The sequence below is a fragment of the Lynx canadensis genome, chromosome B1 (genome assembly GCF_007474595.2).
Source record: "Lynx canadensis isolate LIC74 chromosome B1, mLynCan4.pri.v2, whole genome shotgun sequence".
NCBI lineage: Eukaryota > Metazoa > Chordata > Mammalia > Carnivora > Felidae > Lynx > Lynx canadensis.
Window position 1 is genome coordinate 105361594 of NC_044306.2, and position 24830 is coordinate 105386423.

At 37.3% G+C, this 24830-nt stretch overlaps 1 protein-coding gene across 2 annotated transcripts in view; it reads right to left on the reverse strand.

Moving 5' to 3' along the window:
- Positions 1–24830, reverse strand: part of SYNPO2 (synaptopodin 2) — a 166294-nt gene that overhangs the window by 34081 nt on the left and 107383 nt on the right. For both annotated transcript variants that reach the window (XM_030313164.1, XM_030313163.1), the window contains exon 2: positions 2092–2243. In XM_030313164.1, coding sequence (XP_030169024.1) covers positions 2092–2243 — 152 coding nt within the window. The remainder of the gene's footprint in view (positions 1–2091; positions 2244–24830) is intronic.

Genomic DNA, 24830 nt, shown 5'->3' on the forward strand with positions numbered 1-24830 from the left:
CAGAGAGTTTTAATTTAGGAAGGCCTCAGATGGAAGTAGATTAAATCACTTTGAATTATGTTAGCAATCAATTAGGAAGCTGAGAAGAGAGTCATTTGAATTTATTCCAGGCTTATAGACTGTAATACAGGCCAATGGTTTAGATAAATGTTAATATTTACTGGTAGCAGAAGTAAAATGGATGTACAAGAGTAAAGATCATAAAAGCAACAGAGGTTAGAGATTTCATTTCCATTCAGCCTACATAGGTACAGTGTTCAGCTATCCAGAATGGTTGTGGTGGTGGTGGTGACAATGATAGTGATGATTGCCTTTGGGCTGATTTTAATTTGAGATTCCATTCGAATCTCATCAATGATTTATTTTGTAAAAGTCAAAATTCTTAAGAGAAAATAATAATCATATTTCCAATTATTAAAAGTAGCAGAGAACTAGTTCATTTATTTCTGAAAGCAAATACGTACCAGAGGCTCGGCTCTAAATCACCAAGGATTTTCCCAGTGATAGCCACTGTAATCAAAACAAGAACTAGCAGGGAATGTCCCAGACCACAAATATGTTCCAAAGAAATTGGCCTCATTGACAGAGTAAGGACACTAAAAAGGGAATAAATTAGATAAAGGTTTTCCCCCTATTTGGGATATGATTAAACTTTTACAAAGATGGACGTCTTTGATACCTCACAGATTTATGCATGAGTATGGCTAACACTGTGTCCGCACTTGGCAAGCTTCCCATTAGTTTCCTTATAAAAGCAAATGGTAGCTTTATAATTAAGTAGGATCCTAAATATTGGGCTTGAACATTGGGCTTGATGGCTAAATATTTAGATGGGAGATTCCAAGAATAATGCTATATTTCTTTTATTTTCACAAGATTATGGCCTTGCTGAGTTCATGTGTATATAGAAATGGAATCAATAGTGAATGATTATCAGAGGGGTAATGCTGCATGTAGTGTTTCTGCAGAGTTAAGACAAAACCTGGAGAGCTTTAAATTCTATGTGAGATGTCCTCTGACATCTTCTTCCTGAAGGCTCTCTCCAAGAAGCCAGAACTTTCCTTTCCGGATTCATTACAATGTAATGGTCAGAGCCTCACTTGCAAAGTCAGTCTGAATTTGCACACAGTACTGTGATTTGCACACTGCAAAAACGCTCATGCTGTAGTTTTTTTTTTCTTTTTTTGTGATTGCCCTTGTTGTATTCTTTTTTTTTTTTTTTTCAGTGTTTAAAGTTTACTAGTGCATTTTGAAGCCGTTAGGTGGGAAGGGTGATATTTGGAGAGACCAGAGTAACAGGTGATTTCCATTAATAGTCCCAAAACCTTTATTCTAACCATCTGCTTTTATCCATACCCAAATGCTTTTACTGGAGGTCCTGACAAGCAGAAATCTAGCTGCTTTTAGGGTTTTTGTTGTTCTTTTCCTTCTCCTAGGCATTCTCTTTCTATAAAAAATTATTGTACAATATAACGATTTAACACTTAAACACTTTTTAATGGAATTTATTGCTGCTATTTTTAAAATTTTAATTCCAGTATAATGAACATACAGTGTTATTATCAGTTTCAGGTGTACAATATAGTAATTCAACACTTCCATACATTATCCAGTGTTCATCATGACAAGTGCACTCCCTAATCCCTGTCACCTTTCTCCTTCAACCTCCCACCCCCCTCCCGTCTGATGGTGTCCATCAGTTTTTTCTCTATAGTTAAGTTAAACATTTTTAATTCATCTGTGAATCTGGAATTATAATTTAGTGATCCTGACCCACCATAAAATCTTGACCCAGAAGTATTAAATTACGTTCAACATACTGAGCTTTCTAAACAACTAGTCTAAAATACCTAAGATTTTCAACAAAGTTCATAAAACAAAGATTTTCAAGTTAATTCTCAATTAACCAGAAAATTAAGTTGATTAGAATTGCCATTTTTCAAACATGGTGGTTCTTCTGTTTAACTAAACTGACTTTCTACAGAGCAACCCCAATTTCCCCATAAATGACAAATTATATAGGTAGTAAAAGCTGTAGTCAGTCCTATCTAACTTCAAGAGAAAACATATATTCCAACAACTCTTTTGTACCTTTTGATGAGCATTTGGAGAGAGTCTGTTATGCTCTCCATGAGCTTGATGACCTGGGGGTAGGTAAGGTCTGCACAAGGGTTGCCATTGATAGAAACCACTTCATCCCCCTCACAGAGCCCAGACCCAGAGGCTTTGCTCTGGCTTCGGATCTGAAAAAGAAAGCAATAGTTAGAATCACATAACGTGTAAAAACACTGCCACCCTCTCTGAGAAACTTTTATTCGGGAGAGGTAAATAGATCTGCAAACTATAACATTAACTCTGGTTTTTAATCCACCTTTCGACCTATAAGACCACTTTACACACTTCTTACCCCTCTCACACACACAATGCACTATGTACCATCAAGTCAACATTTAATTCATAGCATTGTAAGTAAATGGAAAAGGGAAGTAAATCTATGACAAAGGAACTGGAATAAAAAAAAAGAACAGAGAAAAGTGAGGGCAGACGTATTAAAAGAATTGAGTTTACATTAAAAATAATTATGTCACATTGTGAAGTCTGACGCTAGTCAGAAAGTGACTTCTCACATTAAAAAAAAGTTTTAAAACCTTTCCCATTGCTGACGTGGATGGAGCACTGACTTTAAGAAGGAGATACAGGGCAGGACAGTTTAAGGAGAGCACTGTACAGCTAAATGAACTAATGAAAGCCATCCCAGCATAATGGGGAACTTAGGCAGCCAGGATATTAAGAATAATGTCAAAGAGAAAAATCCTTTATTGAAATCAACTATGCAAGTCTTGATACTAAGCAAAGTTTAGCAAAGAGGAAAGAAAAAAAACATTGTTTTGCAAATAATAAAAACATCCCTGCTATAAAGATTGCATCATGTTCTTGCACAGAATGACATGGAACAAAAATTGAAAAAAAAAAACCTAAAAGAGAACTTTTAGAACCTGGAAAGGAGAAATTCAGAGGACAAGAATAATGACTGAGAGCTCCCACCAGCTCCTTAGTGAGGAATAATTGGAGGTTTATATCCTGTAGAATTATGATAATGGTAAAATGTTATGCTGATTATTCTCCCTTTGCCTTTCCAAGTTCATTCTCCACCCTCTCCACTCTCCACCCTCCGGGCACTGGCCTCTAGAGACAGCACAGGCTGAGCTCCTCTGTGTGCCCTGGTTGGATTTGGTCAACAGGAAGCCCCAGTTAAGACATCAAAGAGCAGAGGAATGAGAGGTCAGGTAGATGTTCTCCCTGCCGAACCTGCTGGGTCACAGTTTGGCAATGGCTCTGTTCCTCCATCTAGAGAGTCATAGCTCCTCTACGATGCCTTAACTCTTATGTTGCAATAACACATTCCATCTTCTTGTATCTTCAGGCCTAAAGGTAATAGTAGCTTCTGCTTTTTATCTCCCAGTGCTTCAGTATCATCTGTTGGTTCACTTAAACCTGCCTTTAGTCCCTGCATTATATTATTTTTAATTACTCCTTTGAGCATGCCAGCTATTTCCTGCTGGGACCCTAAGTGATACTAATGTGTTTAGGTTTCGTTTTATAATGTGAGTTTAATAGTTTTCCATGAACCATGTAACATGTCATACAATTTCAAACTTAAGAACACTTTCAGATACTACTGTAGATGTTTTCTACCAAGATGATCCCTTTTTATTAAAATCAAGATTCTAAGTCCAGACAGCTCAGTCTGGTAAGCAATGCTTCTTGAAGAATATTTTCATAGCCAGGTTCATTTTAGGCATGAAACATATATCAACTTACCTACAACAGTTGCCCACTGATTCTTGCTAAGGTTTTAATGATAATCAATATGTTGACCAACATAGGCTTAAGTTTATATCTCCTGGTCCATTTATTTTAAAAAAAAATGTTTAATGCTTAGTACTTTTGAGAGAGAAAGAGAGAGAGAGAGAGAGAGAGAGAGAAAATGAGAGTTGGGGAGGGGCAGAGAGAGAGAGAGGGAGACACAGAATCTGAAGCAGACTCCAGGCTCTGAGCTGTCAGCACAGACCAAAATCATGGACCGTGAGATGATACTCATGGGGACCAAACTCATGGGCTACAAGATCATGACCTGAGCCAAAATCAGATGCTTAACTAACTTAGCCACCCAGGTGCCCCTCTCCTGGTCCATTTAAATTTTAAGTGGTACTCTTGAAAGTAAAAGAATACCTTTAAGTTCCAAAACTATGACACTATTGAAGTTTGAAGTGATTCAGTTAGTTTTGTTCTGGGATGATCTATCCACTGATCATTATAAATTATAATCTAAAGTGGCTTTCCCTTTTCTAACAAATCTATCTCATTCTTATTTTTTGGAAGAACACACTAGTTTATTGCAAAAAATTAAATGAATTCAATATTTCCAAGGCTATAAGGAAGCAACAAAAGAAATGAGAAAAAGAATATGCACCCAGTTTTGAAAAACATCTATTTAACTGCCAAATATATTTGTTTTGTTTTGTCTTGCATGAAATAATTAAAATAAAGAATCACAAGAGAGTTGTTTATAAGTCAGGGATAAAACAATACCCAATAATGAACACTTAAGTTATGGTTAGAGTTATTAGTTCACATTTCAATCATTTAAATTTATTTATTTATTTTTTTATAAAATAAGATTAGGTGGATAACAAGGCATTTTTTGAAGTATAAACCCATTCAGTCAATTGAGTCAGAAGTACTAGGACACAGAAAATTCAGCTCATGGAGGACCAAAGAGGTTTTATATTTATAAAACAGATGTATCATTGTACCCTTCAAGGCCCAATCTTATGTGTGAGGACAGGGGGTTTCCCTTTGTCAGTAATAAGTTGTGTGAGTTTTAAGCAATTCCATGGGTTTGCAGAGCAAGTTGAAAAATTGTCCTTGGAAGATAAATAAATCCCCAAGTTAAGAGAGCTGTCTATCATCCAAACATGTGTTGCTTGACAGGAAAAGTACAGTTCATCATTATGCCTGTCAAGTGGAGCTTTTAATGGTATCCAAATAAGCAAAAGCGTTATGGTAGGAGTAGTTAGCATTCCTTCAGAGCATGCATTCTGAGGTCAACATTCATAATCAACTGCTGTGATTGTGTTTCACTGACCTTTTACATTTGTCTGAACAGCAAGAAATATTTTCCTCAAGGCCCATGTTAAGTATGATGATACTTCCCTTGCCACAAAGGTTTCTCTGTAGGACTACTCTTTCTCCATTTCTAGATGGACTAGCAAAACAAAGATTGTGTGACAGTGTCTATTATGCCCAGACATATCCTTTGCAGTCAGCAACTTTACCAAAATGGTTCTGTTCATAGGTTCTGTTCATATGATGGATAAACACTTATTAGTGTACAAAAGATCATTACCTTACATTGTGTATAATTATATACTGTTAAAATGTATATATTTGAGTATTATTATGTATGTGAGTAAAAATTCTAACTCCTGAAAATAGTCTTATTTGTGAAAATGAAATATGCTGTCAGTGATAAATTTGGATATACAGATCATTAGCATTGATGATGCTGAATCTCAGTGAATTTATCAACCAGTCTTCTTCTAAGGCCATTAGTCATAGATTCATAAAATACATGTCAAAGTGGGAGAGAATACCAGCTCTGAAGGAAGACGGATTTCAATCATGTAGCTCCAATAATGACGATCTGACAGAACTTAGGTTAGTTATATTACACTTTGAGCTTTAGTTTCCTAAACTGTAAAATAGAGCTAATAAATATTACTTCTTTAGATGGTTAAAAGGGATTAGAAATAATATGTATTAAGTTCCATGATGCATATACAACTCCTAGAGGTGCCCAAGAAAGGGCTAATGGATAAAAATGACTTGGCTTCCAGCACATACACACACTTGAAAGGAATGTGCCAAGTACGAAGAAAAGCTATAGAATGTTGGTAGTTTGCCAGATGTTTGAAAACATCTGGATTTATTTTCAGTTTTTATGCATATATTTGGCATTAACTCATCTTAATCTAAAGATAAAGGTTGTATCTGTCTTTTCCTCCGTAAGTACACATTTCATAGCTGAAAGGTGGAAGAAGACAAGCCTACTTATTGCTTGAAACAACAATACAGTTATTTAAATACTAGTGGCTTGTTTTCATTGAGCACTTACTATGCTAAGCCCTATGCATGCTCAACCATTTATCCCTACAAAACCTCAGTGAGAAGTATAAATATAATTCCATTTGTGTATGTTCAAATAGGCTTCCCTCACTTTCATTTTACAGATAAGAAAACAGAAAATTAGGTACTTTGCCTGAAATCACAGAGTGAGAATCAGAAATTGAACCCAGGGAATCTGACTTCAGAGCATGTGTTTTTAACCACTATGCACGTTGCCTCTGTAGTCAATAGTCTGAATTCTCTACCATGAATCAGAGTAAAGGGAGGGAGGAGAAGTATAACAAGAATTAGTATAGGCAGTTAAGGAAAGTCATGGAGGAAATGGAAGACATAAGGCAGAGGTAACAAAGATTTGCCCTGTCAGCCCATTAACTGGGAAAGACAGGTTTTGTTTCATTTGGTTTTCCTTCTTCTTCTTATATTGTAACATTTATATATAAGGTATTCTTTAATGACTGGAAAATAATCAATATTTTGACCCAATATGTTAAAAATTCAAACTTGAGTATAATTATCTTTTGGAAACTGTGATTTGACACAACATACCTATATGAGCGTGTGATGTAATGCCTTTTTCTTGAGAACATTCCCTCAGAGACCTCTTCCCACATCTAATACACATACTGATAAGGAGTTTCTATCCTTAAAATACTGTAGTCCCTATAAGTGCCTCTCAATTTAATCAGACCACAGAACTAAGAGATGTTGGTAATGTAAATATTTACCAAATACTGTATTCTTTGCTTACTCCTTCTTGATCCATGCCAGGCAAGACTTATTTTATTACCACCAAGTGAAAATGGAAAGTTAGAGCTTCTCTGGGAAATTCAACAGTGTTATTTTCATTTCACAGAATAAATCTGAGAAGAGTTTCAGGTATGCTAATTTGGTTTTAGGAAGAAATAATTCCCTGGAAAAATGCAAAAAGCTTCTTTTTCTATTCTCTGTCTTCACCTTCATTTCCAAGTCTTCCAGAACTGACTAGAAAACAGGTATCAGATTTGAATTCTCAAAGAATCTTGTGTTTAAACCATTTTGTCTTGTGTACATATCATGTCAGTTGTGTCAGCTTGTTGTCAGTGAAACTAAATCTTATCTCATGGGCTGATTTTCATGTATAACTCATTGACAAGTCCTCTTGGAAGATGTCAGAGTACGTGGTAGGAACCAAGACAATCTCTTCCTTAGATTCCACTACTACATCTATCAAATTTTATGAAAAGGAAAGAGGAAATTAGCATAAATCTAAACTCTCCTATGTGGGCTATTCTCAATCCATAACATGAAGTCTTAGGGACCTTGAGACAATCAGAAGTGGATGAGAGAGATGATCTCAAATAAGGAAAGTATTAGAAATTAAAACTTTTTTATGGCAATTGGAAAGTAGTCTATGATCTAACAGCTCTTTCTGAAGCTCCAGCCTTTCCTCAGTTTCCCAGGGCTTTAAAAAACTTTCCCCTATCTCTGAGATAAGACTTAATAAGCATTCCCTCACCCCAGCTGGCTCTCACACTGAAGCCCTAGGTGGATCTGTATTCTTCAACTGACCAGAGAAATGGTCAGAATGGTCACTGGGAGCCTCAGCAAGAGCAATGATGGTGGTTAATTAAGTTTTAGAAGTAAGGAAATAATCTTACTTTTACAGGGCTTGCTCTCAAGATTCTGAACTCCAAACTCAGTCTTTGATGGTGCGTTTCCTAGTACCAAAGATGAGTTCACAAGTTGTTGGGAACTCATGTTTACAGTGGTACAATATTTCTGGAAATCAATAGCAAATAGCAATATAGTTTCAGGATGACAAGGCAAAGGAAAACAAGGACCAGAATACAAGGAATAAAAGCAATAATAACCCAAGGGAAATCTTTCTTGTAGGAAGCAAACAGCATCCTGGAACCTACTGCAAAAAATTCAAATAGTAAAGTGAAGAAAAAGACTTGAGGAAATACCTAGCATATGGTAAATAAGCAATATAACTAATAACTGGGTAAATCAAAAGTCAGTGGAGAAGACTGTGGCAGAGTCGGATGGATTGCTCAACTTGTGTCCCAAGCTCGTTTGAGTGTGCCTTGTATGTTACAGAGGCTGAGTAGATAAGAGCATTTCCCAGACTCTCCTTCAGCGAGTGCTCAGCGTGTGATATAGTTTTAACACAGCAAGTGTAGCTGCAAGAAACTTGTATTAGGGATTGAGTTAAACAGGGAGAGACATTAGATTGTGAGGTATCCATTTTGCTGGTGCAGATCTGGGAGATGATTTTACTCTGGATATAGCAGTTCTGCTGGCAGCTTCCATCAGATCATAATCCCAGATCACCACTAAGATGTGTAACCCTAGACCCAGTGCCAGGACCAATGGCTCCTGACTCTCTTGCTTCCATATTGTGGCAAATGTTGCCAATCCCTTGGGTAGCCAGTTCTGCAATGTTGTTTGAAGTCATTCCTAGAGGCCCTGCCTAAAGCCTGACTTTCCAGATCTTTCAACAAGTCTGTAAGTACTTATTGAATTCATTTCTGACTAAAATAAATAGAGGTTTCTACTTTTTGCAAATAAACTCTGAACTGATACAGAATGATAGAATCAAGGGCAAACACAGAAAGTAAGAAAGAAGGGGAAGCTACTCAAATACAGGTAAGATGAAGAAACTATGGATGCAGAGACTTGTATTTCAAGACAGGAGAGACAATGAAGAAATGTACACTGGATAAATTGTATGAGGTCACCATCTGCTAAGAATAAAGGAGGAAGGGCAGAGGAGATTCAAACTTGAGGACAATGAACGAAGCTCAGAAGAGCCATTATAGAGTACATACTAGGAAATCAATACAAGAGAAATAAGAACTCTGTGAAGAATTTGTAAGGAAAAAAGTGAGATGGTTATCAACATGCAGTTATTTTAGACAAATGTTCTAAAAGGATAATAATTGATTCCTAAAAGGAAATAAGGCTTTTCTCCATTAAAACATTAATAAGTGCATAAAGAATTGAAAAGGGGATTCAATTTACAAAATGTTTGTCTAAACAGTGAAAATAAATCTTAAACTGTATATTCAAATCAGGTCATGGGTGCAAATGCAAACAGACACTAGGATTTTTCAGTTATTCTATACTCAGCACCTCAACTCAAGCTTAGTAGTCTGTTCTCATGTTGAGTTTTCATTTGAAGACTATGAACTTTACTGCTGTGGTCACTAATATATGTACGGATACTGAGCGAAAAGTTTTCCTTTTGGATAATTGTCTTTATCCTTAGGGACCAAGTCACCATAAAAGTAGAAAGCATTCCTGGTAGCAACCTTGGAAAGATTCCCGGAGTAAATAACTGTCTTTGACAGGAATGAGGGCCCTAATCCATGGGGCTGCATACTCAAGAATCTGCATACCAATGTGATTTCACAGGCAGAAACGATGCTGCAATAGAACTGCTCTTGAGCTGTTATTAAGCAGCCACCATTATGCTAAAAAACCAACAAGTACAAATATGGAATGGTATTCTCTGCTCTTCTTTCCTTCCTAAGAATGTAAACATCCTAGGTCTTTCAGAAAAACACTGATGGACCAGAGCCTATGTGGACATGTCCCTGTCTGCTTTTTTGTTGGATGAAATGTGATCGATTTAATAAAGACTTCTTACCTATAGGCACACTCTTTCTATATACATTGTATAAAAAAAAATAAGAATATTTTTTAAAAGGGGTGCCTGGATGGTTCAGTTGGTTGAGCGTCCAACTCTTGATATTGGCTCAGGTTGTGATCTCATGGTTGTGAAATCGAGCTGAGTTCGGCTCCACACTGAGCGTGGATCCTGCTTCAGATTCTCACTCTCCCCTCTCTCTCTGCCCCTCCACTGCTTGTGCGCACTCTCTCTCACTCTCTCAAAATAAATAAATAAAAATTTTAAAAAGGAATAGTTTTAAAATATTTTTTAAAGAACTCATTAAAAAGCACATGTAAAATCTAAAAGACTAGATAAATAAGTAATTAGTAGAATCAGAATTACTTAGAAAAGAGAACAGAACTAGAATTCACTATTTTTGTTTTTCAAATATCTGTTAATTTTTATTAACTGTACACATAACCATTGACAAAGTAATAATTTTTTAAATATTTTTTTAAGTAGGCTCCTCCATACCTTAGCATGGGGTTCAAGCTCACAACCCTGAGATCAAGAGTCACGTGCTCTATTGACTGAGCCAGCCAGGTGGCCCTAACAAAATAATTATTATCCTACAATACTTCACCTAATAAGAATTTAGTTAGTCATCTAAAGAACCTATAAGTAAGCTCACCATCTTTTGAGGTCAAAATACAGTACTAAATAAAGCTCACTAAGACATCTATGCATCACTGTGTCAGGGGCTCTTTCTCATTCTATTTGCTCAATTTTATACAATTGTAATACCTTTTTTATTTGGTTTACAGAAAATTAGAAATGGAGAGACAAGCATGCATCCTAGATAAAGGAAGATGTTATAGTTAATACAATGCCAAAGCAAGAAGATAAAAGCCAAAATTTAAAAACACATGAAAATCTTAAAAAAAAAAAAAAAAGACTTGGAATACTGGATAATTTAATGAATGTGTAAAAAAACTCTCACATGCTCAATGGGACTTGATGCCTCTATTGCATTTGAGTAAAAGAAAGGACATTAATAATTATGATCTCAAGTCATTTAAAATGCTTAAATCATCTTTACTAGATTGATTAGATGCAGAAAGCCTGTGACATCTTTTAGAGAGTAGTATCCTAAATAGCTAAACAAAAGTTTTTTTTTTTTTTTCAACGTTTATTTATTTTTGGGACAGAGAGAGACAGAGCATGAACGGGGGAGGGGCAGAGAGAGAGGGAGACACAGAATCGGAAACAGGCTCCAGGCTCCGAGCCATCAGCCCAGAGCCTGACGCGGGGCTCGAACTCCCGGACCGCGAGATCGTGACCTGGCTGAAGTCGGACGCTTAACCGACTGCGCCACCCAGGCGCCCCTAAACAAAAGTTTTGTATAACTGGATCTGAGGCATCAACACATTAGGTACTGGATTAGAGTTCATAATTTGAGGTCCTAAATACTTTTTTTGTATTGCTGTTTTTACTAAAATGGTTTAGTTTTAGACACCGAAAATATATCTGTCCTGTTTTCTCACAGCTCTATAGACATCTGAAGTTTTACTATATTTAACTAAACTAGATAAAGCAGTTTTTTCTTCCAGGTTGCTCTTACATAAAACTACGGATAAAGAAGGTAGACATAACTTGAAAAAATGTCCTCTACATGACAAGAGTACAGATTTTTAAAACATGTATTAAGTTCTATCATTTTGCAAACTGGATAGTAGCAAACTGTATAGTAGCAAACTGGAGATAGCACCTTAATTAAGCAAATAAACCATGTGACAAGGCATTTAGGGTCTCACAGAATCATTTTCCTTATAGGAGAACAAAGGCATCCCCTCCAGATAGTTAATGCTATGCCTCATTGAACTGTAATATACACATATGCATATATACACATACATATGCATACGTGTAAGATGCATCATGGTGATTCCATTTTGGAAATCATATAAAGTTTTTGAGGAGGTTTTAAAGCATTTTTTTTTTTTTTTTTTTTTTTTTTTTTTTTGAGAAACAGCGAGAGTGCAAGGGGTGGGGGGGACGGGGAAGGTCAGAGTGGGGAGGAAGGAGGGCCAGCACACAGCCCAACCCAGGGCTGGATCTCACATGAGATCATGATCTGAGCCAAAATAGTCTGACGATTAACCGACTGAACCACCCAGGTGCCCCAAGGAGGTTTTGATTAAAGAACTGTCAACAGTACAAATTTATAAATATTTTGCATAGTTTTATTCCAAGAAAGTTAAGTTAATTGCATTAAACATTTATTTTAGTAGGAAACGGGGGTAAAAGACAATGCCAACACTGTCTTTGCATAATTGGAATACTTGCCACCTCCCCAGCCACAGGACATGCTGAGCCATTTGGCTGCACAAAGGAGCAAACTAGCTGAGGCAGAGGCCACGGGAAGTTAATCAAGGACTGTGCCCTTTCAAGGGCGGGGTTAAATGATCACCTCCAAAGCTTTAGTTAACTGGAATTTCATCTAGACCATCATCAGTATTTAAGTGTGTGTGACCTAGAGCAAATTCTCAAACATCTTGGTCTTAGGATGGTCTTGGTCTTTACGATCTTGAAAATGATGGTGTACTTTAAAAATATTTTGTTCTTGGGGGTTCTATCTATTGATATTTACCATGTGAGATATAAAAAGTGAGACATTTAAATTTTTTGTTCATTAATTAACTGTAAAATACAATAACTGGTATGTTAACATGAACAATAGGTTTTTATGAAAAATAACCATGCTTTTTAAACTAAGATAATTTAGTATGAATAGTTTTCTATTTCTGTAAATCTCTTTAATGTTTGAGCTTAATAGAAGACAGCTGGATTCTCATATGTGCTTCTGCATTAATTCTATTGTGTTACATTGTGTTGATTGAGGCATATGAAAATCTAGCCTCACACATTTATCTAGTTGGAAAAGGGAGGAGTATTTTAACAGCTTTTCAGATAATTTTGGGTATTCTTCTTTGATACTACATCAAACTCAACAAGTGGTAGTTTGTAAAGTTGCAATGTGAAATTTAAAATCATAACAAGGAGGGGTACCTGGGTGGCTCAGTCAGCTCGGTTCAGGGCATGATCTCGCAGTTTGTGAGTCCGAGCCCCGTGTGGGGCTCTGCACTGACAGCTCGGAGCCTGGAGCCTGCTTTGGATTCTGTCTCCCTCTCTCTCTGTCCCTCCCCACTCATACTCTGTCTCTTTCTCTCTCTCAAAAAATGAATAACATTAAAAAAAATCGTAACAATGAACTTTTCATACTTTGTTACATTCAAATCCACTGGTCTGTTTTGCATTTTGAATGGACCTTTTACCCATTCATGATTCTGTTACACCATGCATTGTTATTTGGTAAATAACAGATTCACTGAGTTATGCAGATCTTCCAAATATTGACACATTTCATTATACAAATAAACAAAATCACACTCCTTAATATTGTCGATGATCTCACCAGAGAAGTCTTTAAGTATTGAGAAGCTATCAAATTCGCACTGGCAGATGAAACTTAATTTTCACATATTGGCAGTGTTTTCCTTGAAGTGACAGGTTCATTTTGTTGATTTTTAAGAAACTGTCTGCTGAATATCCAGTATGATTAACCACAGTGTGTCTGTCAGTCATTCTTTAAAATAAAAATGGGGTTCCATGGGAAAAAAATGGCTTATAGAGATTGCAATTGAAATGATTGTATAGTGTTTCCTCAAGACAAACACTGTCCTTCGGGATTCAGTCAAAGTGCTTTATGTATATTTTCATTTTGCCACACAGAATATTAAAAAGATGTGTGCTTGAGATTTAATAAAATGCAAACTTTTACTGCCTTATCAGGAACATCCTATATGAAACCAGAAACTTGTTTCCTAAGTGGAATGGTGACAGTAAGGAATACAATGACTCCTACTACAGGTGGGGGTCACTGCCTTGAATGCTGAGGTACAAGTGGCTTCATTCACCTTTGCCTTTGTATCATAGGCACAAATGTCTACAGAGAAAAAGACAACAACTTGGTATTATTATGAAAATTGTTTCGTGAACTCATGGATCCCCTGAAAGCATTTCAGAGACCCCTAGAGGTTTGCAGACCACACTCTGAGAACCACTGATCTAAAGAGACACACATATGTGATAAGCATCATTGGCATCCCGTGTACCTGAGTTGGAGAGGAGAAAATTCCATCAAAGGCAACACAAGGGCAAACAGCCCCAGGGAGGAAAAGGTTGACAGAAATCAGGAATGGAGGCCTTTTGAAAACCTTGCACACCTGAAACCAACTGCGATTTCAGACTGAAGGCAACTCTGGCGACCTGGGGGGAAATGAAGAAGCTCACTGTTCAGCCCAGTTCTGGAGATCCAAAGTCTACTGTCTTTGGAGATGAGAGACAAAGAAGAGGAGAAAATCTTTTTTTTTTTTTATGTCTATTTATTTTTGAGAGACAGAGCACAAGTTGGGGAGGGGTGGAGAGAGAGGGAGATACAAAATCTGAAGCAGGTTCCAGGCTCTGAGCTGTCAGCACAGAGCCCAACACGGGGCTCAAACTCACAAATGGTGAGATCGTGACCTGAGCTGAAGTCAGAGGCTTAACCGACTGAGCCACCCAGGCACCCCAGAAGAGGAGAAAATTTTAAAGAAAGGGAAGGGAAGGGAAGGGAAGGGAAGGGAAGGGAAGGGAAGGGAAAGGAAGGGAAGGAAAAGGAAAGGGAAAGAAGAAAAGAAAAGAAAAGAAAAGAAAAGAAAAGAAAAGAAAAGAAAAGAAAAGAAAAGGAAAGGAAAGAAAAAAGAAAAGAAAATCTTCACTGGGTTGGAATGTCAAACTTGCATTGGAAACAACCCCCATTCAGTTCCAAATTACTGACTAGTTGAAATTCATTGAGAGCTGTGATTGCAATATATTGTTTACAACCTAAAGTATTTCTTGCACATAGTAAGCTGAATAAATGACAATATGAGAAAATTGAATTTTACTCTAAAGTCTGTTTCATTTCCCTCAGTACCAGGGCCAATAGTCACTCCCAAACCTACTGTGTACTTTATTCAGTACCAGGGCCAATAGTCACTCCCAAACCTACTGTGTACTGTGTAATTTATTCTCTCTTTACAGTCTCTTTTACATTTGAGATTACAACACAGGTATCATGGAATAAATGGGGAATTCCCAGTGTATCCGTGGAAATGAATTGGTCTATTGAACACCGCACATCAGGGATAACTGAGTTTTCCCCAGCAAAGGCAATGGTCACACCATGACTCAAGAGGCAACTCTACAGCTGCTCCTGCCAATCACTCCATTTCGCCATCATCCCTCTGGCCCCATAAGGGGCAAAGTCACAAGGCAATCAGTAAAACATAAAACTTTCCTAAGTATGGGCTTGGTTGCAATTTATGGAGGTAAGCACATGAGGTGAAGAAGCACCAGGCGCCAGAGCTGACGCAATACCGCAGGTGCCTGCAGTTCCTATAAGCTCTGTCTGCCTGGGCAGGTCCACGTGAGTGGAGCGGGACAGTGGGAGTGGTTTCCAAATCCTGTACTTCAAGAAGGGAAATCAGGGTCATGCCAAGTGCCTTCTGTGTCCATGTAAGTGTTCTGTTGATGCATTTTCAAACCAGTCATGTTCCCTGCTGTGATTGACTAATACTTCTCCTATTTATTTCTGATTGAGGAAAGCCTACATGAATGTCGTCATCTTGCCAAAAGATCTTGGGCCAGAGCCAGCCAAGGAGAAACTTGCAGGGACAGATGAGAGCCCTCAGCTACTCTCTTTCCTCACCCAGCCAGAGGTCTTTCTTGAATTTCTGGAAGAAAATGGAGCAAGGCTCGAGGTTTGTTTTTGTTACCTCATTTGGTTAGTTAAGTAGGTAATTATACTACATATTTACTGATTGTCTTTATGTGACTGACAGTGTTCTGGGCTCTGAAGTACAATAATGAATTCTGCCCTCAAGACCTTTATATTCTAAGACAGATAAGTTGGTAGATAAGTGTAACCCAACATGATAACTGCTATCCTTAAAGTCAACACGATATGCAGTGGGAGCACATAGCAGGGCCATATGGCAAGGATTCTTGGAGGAGGCAAGGTTTCCCAAAGGACAAATAATCGTTAGCCTCATAAGGAGGAGGCAAGGGAGATCTGAGAGGCAAAGGCATAGAGTGTAGTACACAGTGAGTGCTCAGTGAGTGCTGTTATAGGAAATATCCTTTCACCACACAATACTCCAGTTAATACTATAGTATCTTGTTGAGTACTTCAAAACAAATGCCTGTTAGCTTGCCTACAAGATGGCTATAAAAATCCCATCTTTGCTATTCAAAGTGAGGTTCACAGACCATAGCACTGGAATTATCCCAGAACTTGTTAGAACCATAGAATCCCAGCCTCCAACCCAAATGGGTCAACTGCATTTAACAAGATCATCCATGTTTCATATATATATTAGGGTTTGTGAAATGTTGTCCTAAAAGCTCATCAACCAGTGATAGTGGTTTATAGCCTTTGGAGAACATTAAATCTCTGGCAGGACTTTCAAAATGCAGAAACCCAGTTTTTATTCCCTATCCTCCATGGAAACCCTTTCCCAGGAACCCCTCAAGTTGGTATTATTGTCTATAAAATGCTATAGGGAAATATGTAGGGGGCCAGTCATTTCTGTGTGTGTGTGTGTCTGTATGTGTGGGTGTGACAAATAGGCATATCTGGACTGAGTGACTTTCTTTTGAGGGCCCTATCATTAACTCTATTGGGCTTCAAGTAATCATACTTCTCAAAAAGACTAGAAGATGAGTTTAAGATGATTGTTTTCAGATTTTGTTGCACATTATTCTATTTTAACTATACAATTTTTATCGTTCTGAAAACAAAGATGTTCCAAAGCATCTGTCTGCTTTAGAAGTGGTAAACGTAATGTGAGCCAGAGTGCTGCTAAAGACTGCTTATGTGGAAGCACCATTACCTACATTTTATCCCTAAGGAGATCATGCAGGCAAATAACTAGTTCTTCAAAAATATCTTGTGTAGCCTCCAGCCATACAAAAAGCTCCAACTACCATTTGACAATACTTGTGCTAAATGTACAACGCAAATATAACAAAACATTCAAATTCTGATTTACCTTAACGATAATTTTTATTCTCTAGCTGGTCACAAAATCTAACATGCTAAAGACAATGGATTTCCATTTGTTCTTGATTTTTGTTTGAAACTAAATATGATGAAATTTCAATTTCCTTTCTATTATTACATAAGCCTAAAGCAACGAAATAGAATTACCAAGTGCTTGTTTTATAGGAAAAATTGTTTCCACATTAATTAAATTAGTTGCGCATAACTAATATACATCTTCTGATATTTGGAGGAAATGGAATAGTCAAATAGCAGATAAATAAATTAATTTAATGAATTAAAGTTCAGTATAGAAACATTTGGTATGACTCAAGCCAAACTATATAACAGCCTATATGAATTACAATTTAAAGGAAAAAATAAACCATACTAAATTTTTTGAGACATAAACTTTCCTAATTTATAAATGTAAAAGAAGATTTATGAAATACTGAGTTTTCTCCTATTCCTATGAAACAATTTGGATTTCAAAGAAAATATCAAATCTCTAATTGTTTTTCAAATGAATGGTTTGGTACTCATCATTTACAATAACACAACCTAATCATCACTGATTAATCTCATTTATATTTGCTAAGACATGGTTTCTTTCATTCAGAGTTTGCTTTACAGAGAAAGAAAAAGCCTGTGAAAATGAAACCAATGTGTTTACAAGTTTCCACAGCTCATTTCACCTCACTTCTGAAGGCATTCATTCATCTACCAACTACTGAGTATCTCCAGAGGCAGGTACTGTTCTAGGCTTACCTTCCAGGCTAGCTCTGGAGACTACAAAGAACTTGGTAATTGGACCTCCATCTTAAAAAGCTGATTATATGACATGCCCTGATAACTACAGATAATTACCAGGACCCATAGTGAGACAGGCACCTTACCTCATGAGAACAGATGTAGTCCAAAACAAATAGGCATTAAGCACCTAGTATGTGCTTAGTTTCATTCGTTTGTCGCTCCCAATCCCCTTCCCGTTATCTCTCACTCTAATAGTGGTGTCTTACAAATTCTTCATAGACTACAATTATGGTTGATGGACTCAATTTGCTTGTCATTTTCAAGGGTGTAAACAATGGTTTTTTGTGCCTGGTTCTATATCATACAGATTCCTTTATTAACACATTTATATTTGACATGTGAAATATTCAAAGCAAAAGTATGAGATGATGTTGTTAGCATATAAATGTATCGACAAGATGTTCTGTCTGTTCCCCAAGATCAGTGTTAAAAAATCTGAAATCCATATTAAAATAGGAAAGAGTGTGACTGGAAGAAATACAGATTGACGCCCCTGCATTAAGAAGTTTCTTCGAAATTTGAATTGTTGAACACAAATTTACTGGATAATTTATAGTCTAGTAAAAGACCTTCTGTTCCTAAGAGTGTTAGTTTTGCTTCCTTTTTGATGAATACTCTGACTCCATCTTGAACCACTTCATAGAAATCTCCTTTTGTCTTCATATATTGTAAAGTGTAAGAAAGGCAATGGCTAGGACACCAATTTTCACACCATCATGCTCAGGTTTCTCTTTGAGAATTTTGTTATTGTTTATTGCTGATGGTGTCAGGGTGAATGTGGCCTGGATGGCTTGCTGCTTCCCCTCACCCTCAGCTCATGGCTTCTTCTTGTTAAGGAAGCTGACATCTTTCTGGTGCCCCAAAGCCTCTGGCTAAAGCTCGGAGGACACCCTAGCTTCTCTCTGTGGACATTCCAAGCGCCAACATGTTTTCTCTTTACTATCAAGCCATTTATTCTCTTTGTAGAATACAATAATTAAAGTTGCTGAATACTCCAATTGGATATGTGTTCCTAGACTAGCTTGGTGTTAATGCTATTTCAAAACAATTGTTTAGTTGTTCTCAGCGATGCTATTTGCCCATATTGTTTTCCAAAGGTAGATATTTATTTGCCATTTTAAAACTTTCCTCAGTTATAAAGAAAGGTAATTTTTAACAGTTTCTACAAACAGGCAGGCCCGAGAATGCTGACTTCTCTGTAAGGAAAGGAGAAAGCCAAGAAGCAACACAATTCACTCCGTAGAATTCCCTAAAGACTCAGGAATTTGTGGGAACAGTTCCCCCTTGAAGTAAAGATGAGGGTAGGGATGAAAACAGGAATATTAAGAAGACATCAGAACCCCCCAAAACCATTTCCTAATTCCCCTCAGCAAAGCAAATGTCCTTTATTAACCTTACCAGGTGCAGCTGAAGGTGGATGTCCCATATGGAAAATAAGGACTTAAGTGAAAGATTAACTACTGAATATCGAGATAGCACCCTGACCCTAAGCCCCCTTCTGTCTGGGCTCCCAGAACTCTGGCAGCTGAACTTATACCCCTTTGAAAGGAGATTGAAAGATTTTGATTAGCCAATCAGTAAAAATAGCAACATTAGGGTTTGACCAAGAAATGCCCCAGTTTGACCACCTTACAGTAAGGAAGGAAATCTATCTTCTAATCTAAAGGAAAGCTTCTATTGTAAAATACAGACCAAAAACAACCAAAAAGTAAACATAACACTATTCCGGAGAGGAAAATGCCAAAAAACATTATGACTAATATCTTCAGAGTGATATGAAAGTCATAAAACAGAAATAGGACAATATATAAAAGAATAAGACACTCAGTGATTAAAAATATGTCAGGAGAAATGAATAGCTCAACAGAGAATTTGGAAGATAATGTTGAGGAAATTTTTTAGAATCTCCTAGAACAAAACAGGTTTAAATATCAAAACAAACATGAGAATAGAAGGAAAAATTAAGAATGGGGGTGCCTGCATGGCTCAGTCAGTTAAGAGTCTGACTTTGGCTCAGGTCATGATCTCATGGTTCATGAGTTTAAGCCCTGCATCAGTCTCTGTGCTGAAAGCTCAAAGCCTGGAGCCTTCTTCAGATTCTCTGTGTCTCCCTCTCTATGCCGTTCCCCTGCTCATGCTCGCTCTCTCTCCCTCTCTCTCAAAAACAAAATAAAACATTAAAAAAATTGAGTATGGATACAAATGGTCCAATATCTGAATAATAGAAATTTCAGGATAAGAAAACTAAATAAATAAATCATCAAATAGATAATTCAAGAAAACTTTCAAAAATTGAAAGACAAGGCTTCTAAATTAAAAGAACCTATACACTATATTAGAATACACATGAACCAAAGCACATCATCATGAATTTCACAAAGTGATCTTATAAGTTCCCAGGAGAAAAAGTTATATACAAGGGATCAAGAATCAGAATTGCTTTGGACTTCTCAATAGCAACACTAGAAGCTCAAGCACAGACTAAAACCTTCAGAATTCTGAGGTCTTTCCAGCCTGGAATGCTAGTCCTAGAGGAATTATCAATTAAGTGTGAGTACAGAATAAAGATGCTACCAAATATTCTAGATCTCAGAAAATTTAGCTCTCGTCACCCTTTCTTAGGAAGCAACTGGAGGAAGGGTGCCATAAAAATGAGGAAGAGGGGAGCCTGGGTGGTTCAGTCGGTTAAGCGTCCGACCTTGGCTCAGGTCATGATCTTGTGGTCAGTGAGTTCGAGCCTCATGTCGGGCTCTGTGCTTATAGCTCAGAGCCTGGAGCCTGCTTTGGATTCTGTCTCCCTCTCTCTCTGCCCCTCCTCAGCTCACCCTCTTTTCTCTCTATCTCTCAAAAATGAATAAATGTTAAAAAATTTTTTAAATAAATAAATGAGGAAGAAAACCAGGAAAAAAAAGAGATGGAAACATGGGATCTACGAAGTAGGAACCAGATCAAGAGGAAAAAGGAATCAGCAGGATGACTACAAAGAAAGATTCCAGGAAACAGACATGCACCTTGCAAAGAGAGTTACCAGTCCCAATTAGAGCAAGTCAGAAGACTCTATCATCCAAATACAATGATATTGATAAAGTTTCTGATGTGATTTAAAACATTAGGAGAATTATTTAGACACATGGACAGAGTTTGGGGATAAATTAATGACAAAAACTTAGAACACTAAAAAGGAAAGACAGTTTGTTAATTATGGAGAAAAAATTTTTGTGCAAGAAAGGAAAAACTACTCCTAGCATATTATAAAGCTTAACATCATAATGTTAGCTTAGCTTAACATCTAGCTAAGCATTGAATATTGATTCAAACAAAATATGATATAATTGTATTGGAAGTGTAGAATAGGGGCAGAGAGGAATTGTGTGGGCTTGAGGCCACGAGTAGGGAGGGGTGGCACAGCTTTATCTTCATCTTCCATTTTGGTAAGCCAATGGGTAATGTTGATGAAAGAAAAGAAAAGAAAAGAAAAGAAAAGAAAGAAAGAAAAGAAGGAAAGAAAGAAAGAAAGAAAGAAAGAAAGAAAGAAAGAAAAGATGTAGGTAGGAAGGAAGAGAGCGAGAGGAAAAAAAGAAAGAAAAGAAGGAAAGAAAGAAAGAAAGAAAGAAAGAGAGAGAAAGAAAGAAAAGGAAGGAAGAAGGAAGGGAGGAAAGAAGGAAGGTAAAGAAAAGGAAGGAAGGAAGAAAAAGAAGAAAGAAAGAAAAAAGGAAAGAAAGAAAGAGGGAGGAAGGGAAAAACAGAAATAAGTGTGTAGTTTGGAAATAAGAAGGAAAACAGCATCACAAGTCTTCTAGAACTATTCAGATCTTAAGTGCATACAATTTTGATAAAGAATAAAAACTAAATTTAAAAAGCATCATGACTTTTTCCCCAAAGTTTTGTACTTTTAATAGTCTGGTTCCCAGGTATACTTGATTTGAGTAACCTGGGAATCTATCTTTGTATAAATAAAAGCTGTTTTGATTTACTCAAAATTCTACTGTAGAATATTGAATAATCTGGGCTTTATGGGCATGAAAATTTAGCCTAATTCTTGTTTAATTCTTCAGTGAACAACAAGTATCTAGCTAAGGAAAATATTAAAGTGCTGTTTTTATTTTAGTATCTGTTCTTAATGTACAGGTTAGTATCAAAACATGAGTGGACATATAAATGTATATAAATGTATGTGTGTTATGTATAAAAGACTGTGTTCTCTATAAAATTTTGAGATGAAAAACAGTTTTCCTTTTTTTCTGGTCAATTGATCCCTTCTTCATTTAAGTATATATTGAAATACCATAGGGCTAAGACGTGGCACAGCTTTAAGGGGCACCCATCACACTGGATACATGTTAGTGACACCCCTTGTGGGGCATAAAATCAAGGAGAAAACAAATGGTAGATATGGAATGGGAGTGATTTTTGATCTTCTGAGAGGAAAGTGTGAGGACAGAAAGAAAACCAGTGTGGAATAAAAATTCTATAATGGAGACCTCAAATAAAATTACACTTCACTCATGAAACCTTAGACCTTACAGACTTGTCCCCAGTGAATGATTTAAGAGTTTTGGTGCTCAGAGACTTTCTAGACTTACGTATTAGCAGAAGAGAGAAAGAAAAGGAAGAAAGGGGAAAAAAAGGAAGGGAAGGAGCAAGGGAGGGGGGAAGGAGGGAGGAGAAAGAAGTCACAGACCGTCCGTGCAAATGATATAACTGAATACTAAAAAGTGGAATTAAATGTTTTAATTCATTTAACCTGCCTATCTCTGCTTCCTCTACCTCCTGTCTACCTCCCTTCCCCTTTCTCCTGGAATCCAGCCCTGGCAACTCAGATGGTGATGAGGTCATAGGCTCCAAAATATGGCCATGGTATGAAGGCAGCAGCACAAATTTTTAAACAGCATTTCAGCACCACACCACAGTGCCGAGAAGGGAACCTTGTGTAATGTGAACAACTATGAGCTCGTGCTATTTTATTAATCCAGGGTGGTGATCCCTGGGTGTTGCATTACCTGTGTGTGTGTGTGTGTGTGTGTGTGTGTGTGTGTGTCTGCAGTCTTCCTATTTTATATGGCAGTCATCAAGAAGTCTTCCTCTTCTTGAACATGGAAAGGACAGAATGCAGATGACTCAGTATTAACCCTAACTCTGCTCACCGATTAGCAAGGTTTTTGACCTTAAAAGCCAAGAAAGGTTCAAATGAGAATGACCTTTTCTGACATCCCCTTCTTCTATTCTAGACTCCACCCCTGCATGTGTCAGTGTCTTGCTCCTTATCACCTCATTAAGTCACCAAACATTGCTACCTGGAAGGAAAGATTGATGGAGTGATAACTGGCAACTCTCTTGTAACACTGCAGTCAGTGCATTTCCATTTGCTTATTAAAAGAGTCTTGCTTTTTCCCAAATAGACCCACATCCTGAAATTCCTTTCTGTTTAACAAGCCATTCTCCAAAGCTCTTTAACTTTTCATTTGCCAGATCCTCCAGAGGGAAAATAACTTCTTGGGCCAGAACATGGTAGTGTTTAACACCTCTACTTCAAAACCTTTTATAAATGTCAGGGAACAGTGCAAACCTTGAAGAGGGAAGTAGATTAGAAGAAAATTCTTCTCTGTGTTATTTCCCAGAATGTCCATCCTGTCTTGAAATCTGATTTTCCCTTCAGAGTCCAGAGCACATGACTGCTCCTCCCTGAAGCTCTTCCCCTGATGATTTCCCTTTAGCGTCCAGACAGAAATACTTGCAGTCTATGAACTTGTTAAAAATGACTCTGAATTTCTCTTCTGGCATGTTGTAACTTATGTTTTAATTATTAGAAAACATGTTATCTGCACTCTTAAATTGTATCTTCATGAAAACAGGAACCTTGTTTTAATCTCCTTATCATTTGACATGGTCAATTAGTAATAACAAGAACCACTGCTAAACCATTTACTCTGCACACGTTGTCTCTAATCCTCACAACAACCCTGAGGGAGGCAGGGAGTATTAAATCATTTTGCAGAAGAAGAAACAAAGTCTCTGAGATATGAAGTGGCTTGCCCAAGATTACACTCAGTTAAGTGGCCAGTATTTCAAGAACCTGTCATTTCAACCAGAATCTGTTCTCTTCACACCCTGCTATAACATAGAAAGAAAGAACTGGGGCACCTGTGTGGCTCACTCGGTTAAGCATCCAACTTCAACTCAGGTCATGATCTCACTGTTCATTGGTTCAAGCCCCATGTCAAGCTCTGTGCTGACAGCTCAGAGCCTGGAGCCTGCTTCGGATTCTGTGTCTCCCTCTCTCTCTGCCCTTCCCCTGCTCGTTCTCTTTCTCTCTCAAAAATAAATAAACATTGAACAAATTTTAAGAAAGGAAAGAAGAAAGGAGGGAGAGATGAAAGAAAAAGTTTAAAATCTCAGGCTTTTCTCCGCCTATTAGAATAATACTTCACAGACTCCCAGAGCTGTAGAATTGTGAGAGATTGAAGAAATTAACACAACCCGTCCTCTGCTTTTTATACAGAGAACAACTAAGACCAGAGAGGTTAAGACTCCTGTTCAAGGTTGCACAACATGTAACACAGCTGGGACTCATGCAGACCCCAAGGATCCTGACTCTCACCCCAAAGTTCCTTTCTCTGTAAATTTTGAGCCAGGCACTGAAACATCAAGACATTTAAAACAAGATAGCAACTAATAGACATATAAGCTTGTTTGTTTGTTTGTTCAAAGTTTTGTTTACAAAGTCCTCTGGCCACTAAGAAGCAAGAATTACAATTTCTAAAAGTCTTCTTGCATAGTTTTCTCATTTCCCAAATATATAGGATAATATCTAAATAATATGAATCTCTTTTGTTGGTTCACCAAAAAAGGGAATATTTTGCCTTTAAAATGTGCTTTGCTACTTAGTAGTCATTACAATACAAATAGTGAATGCCTCATTGGTCAGCAACCTGCCAGATTCACAGTTTTGAATACAGAGGCAGCAAAGTTTAGAATATGACCAAGCCGGTGAGATGACTATGTATATTCAGGGCCAAGTTCAGGGCCTTGTAATTTTCCCCAATTAACTGATACATACTTTCAGAAAAAATGTGATTAGCAAGCATAGACAGTTACTAACCCAGTCCTAGA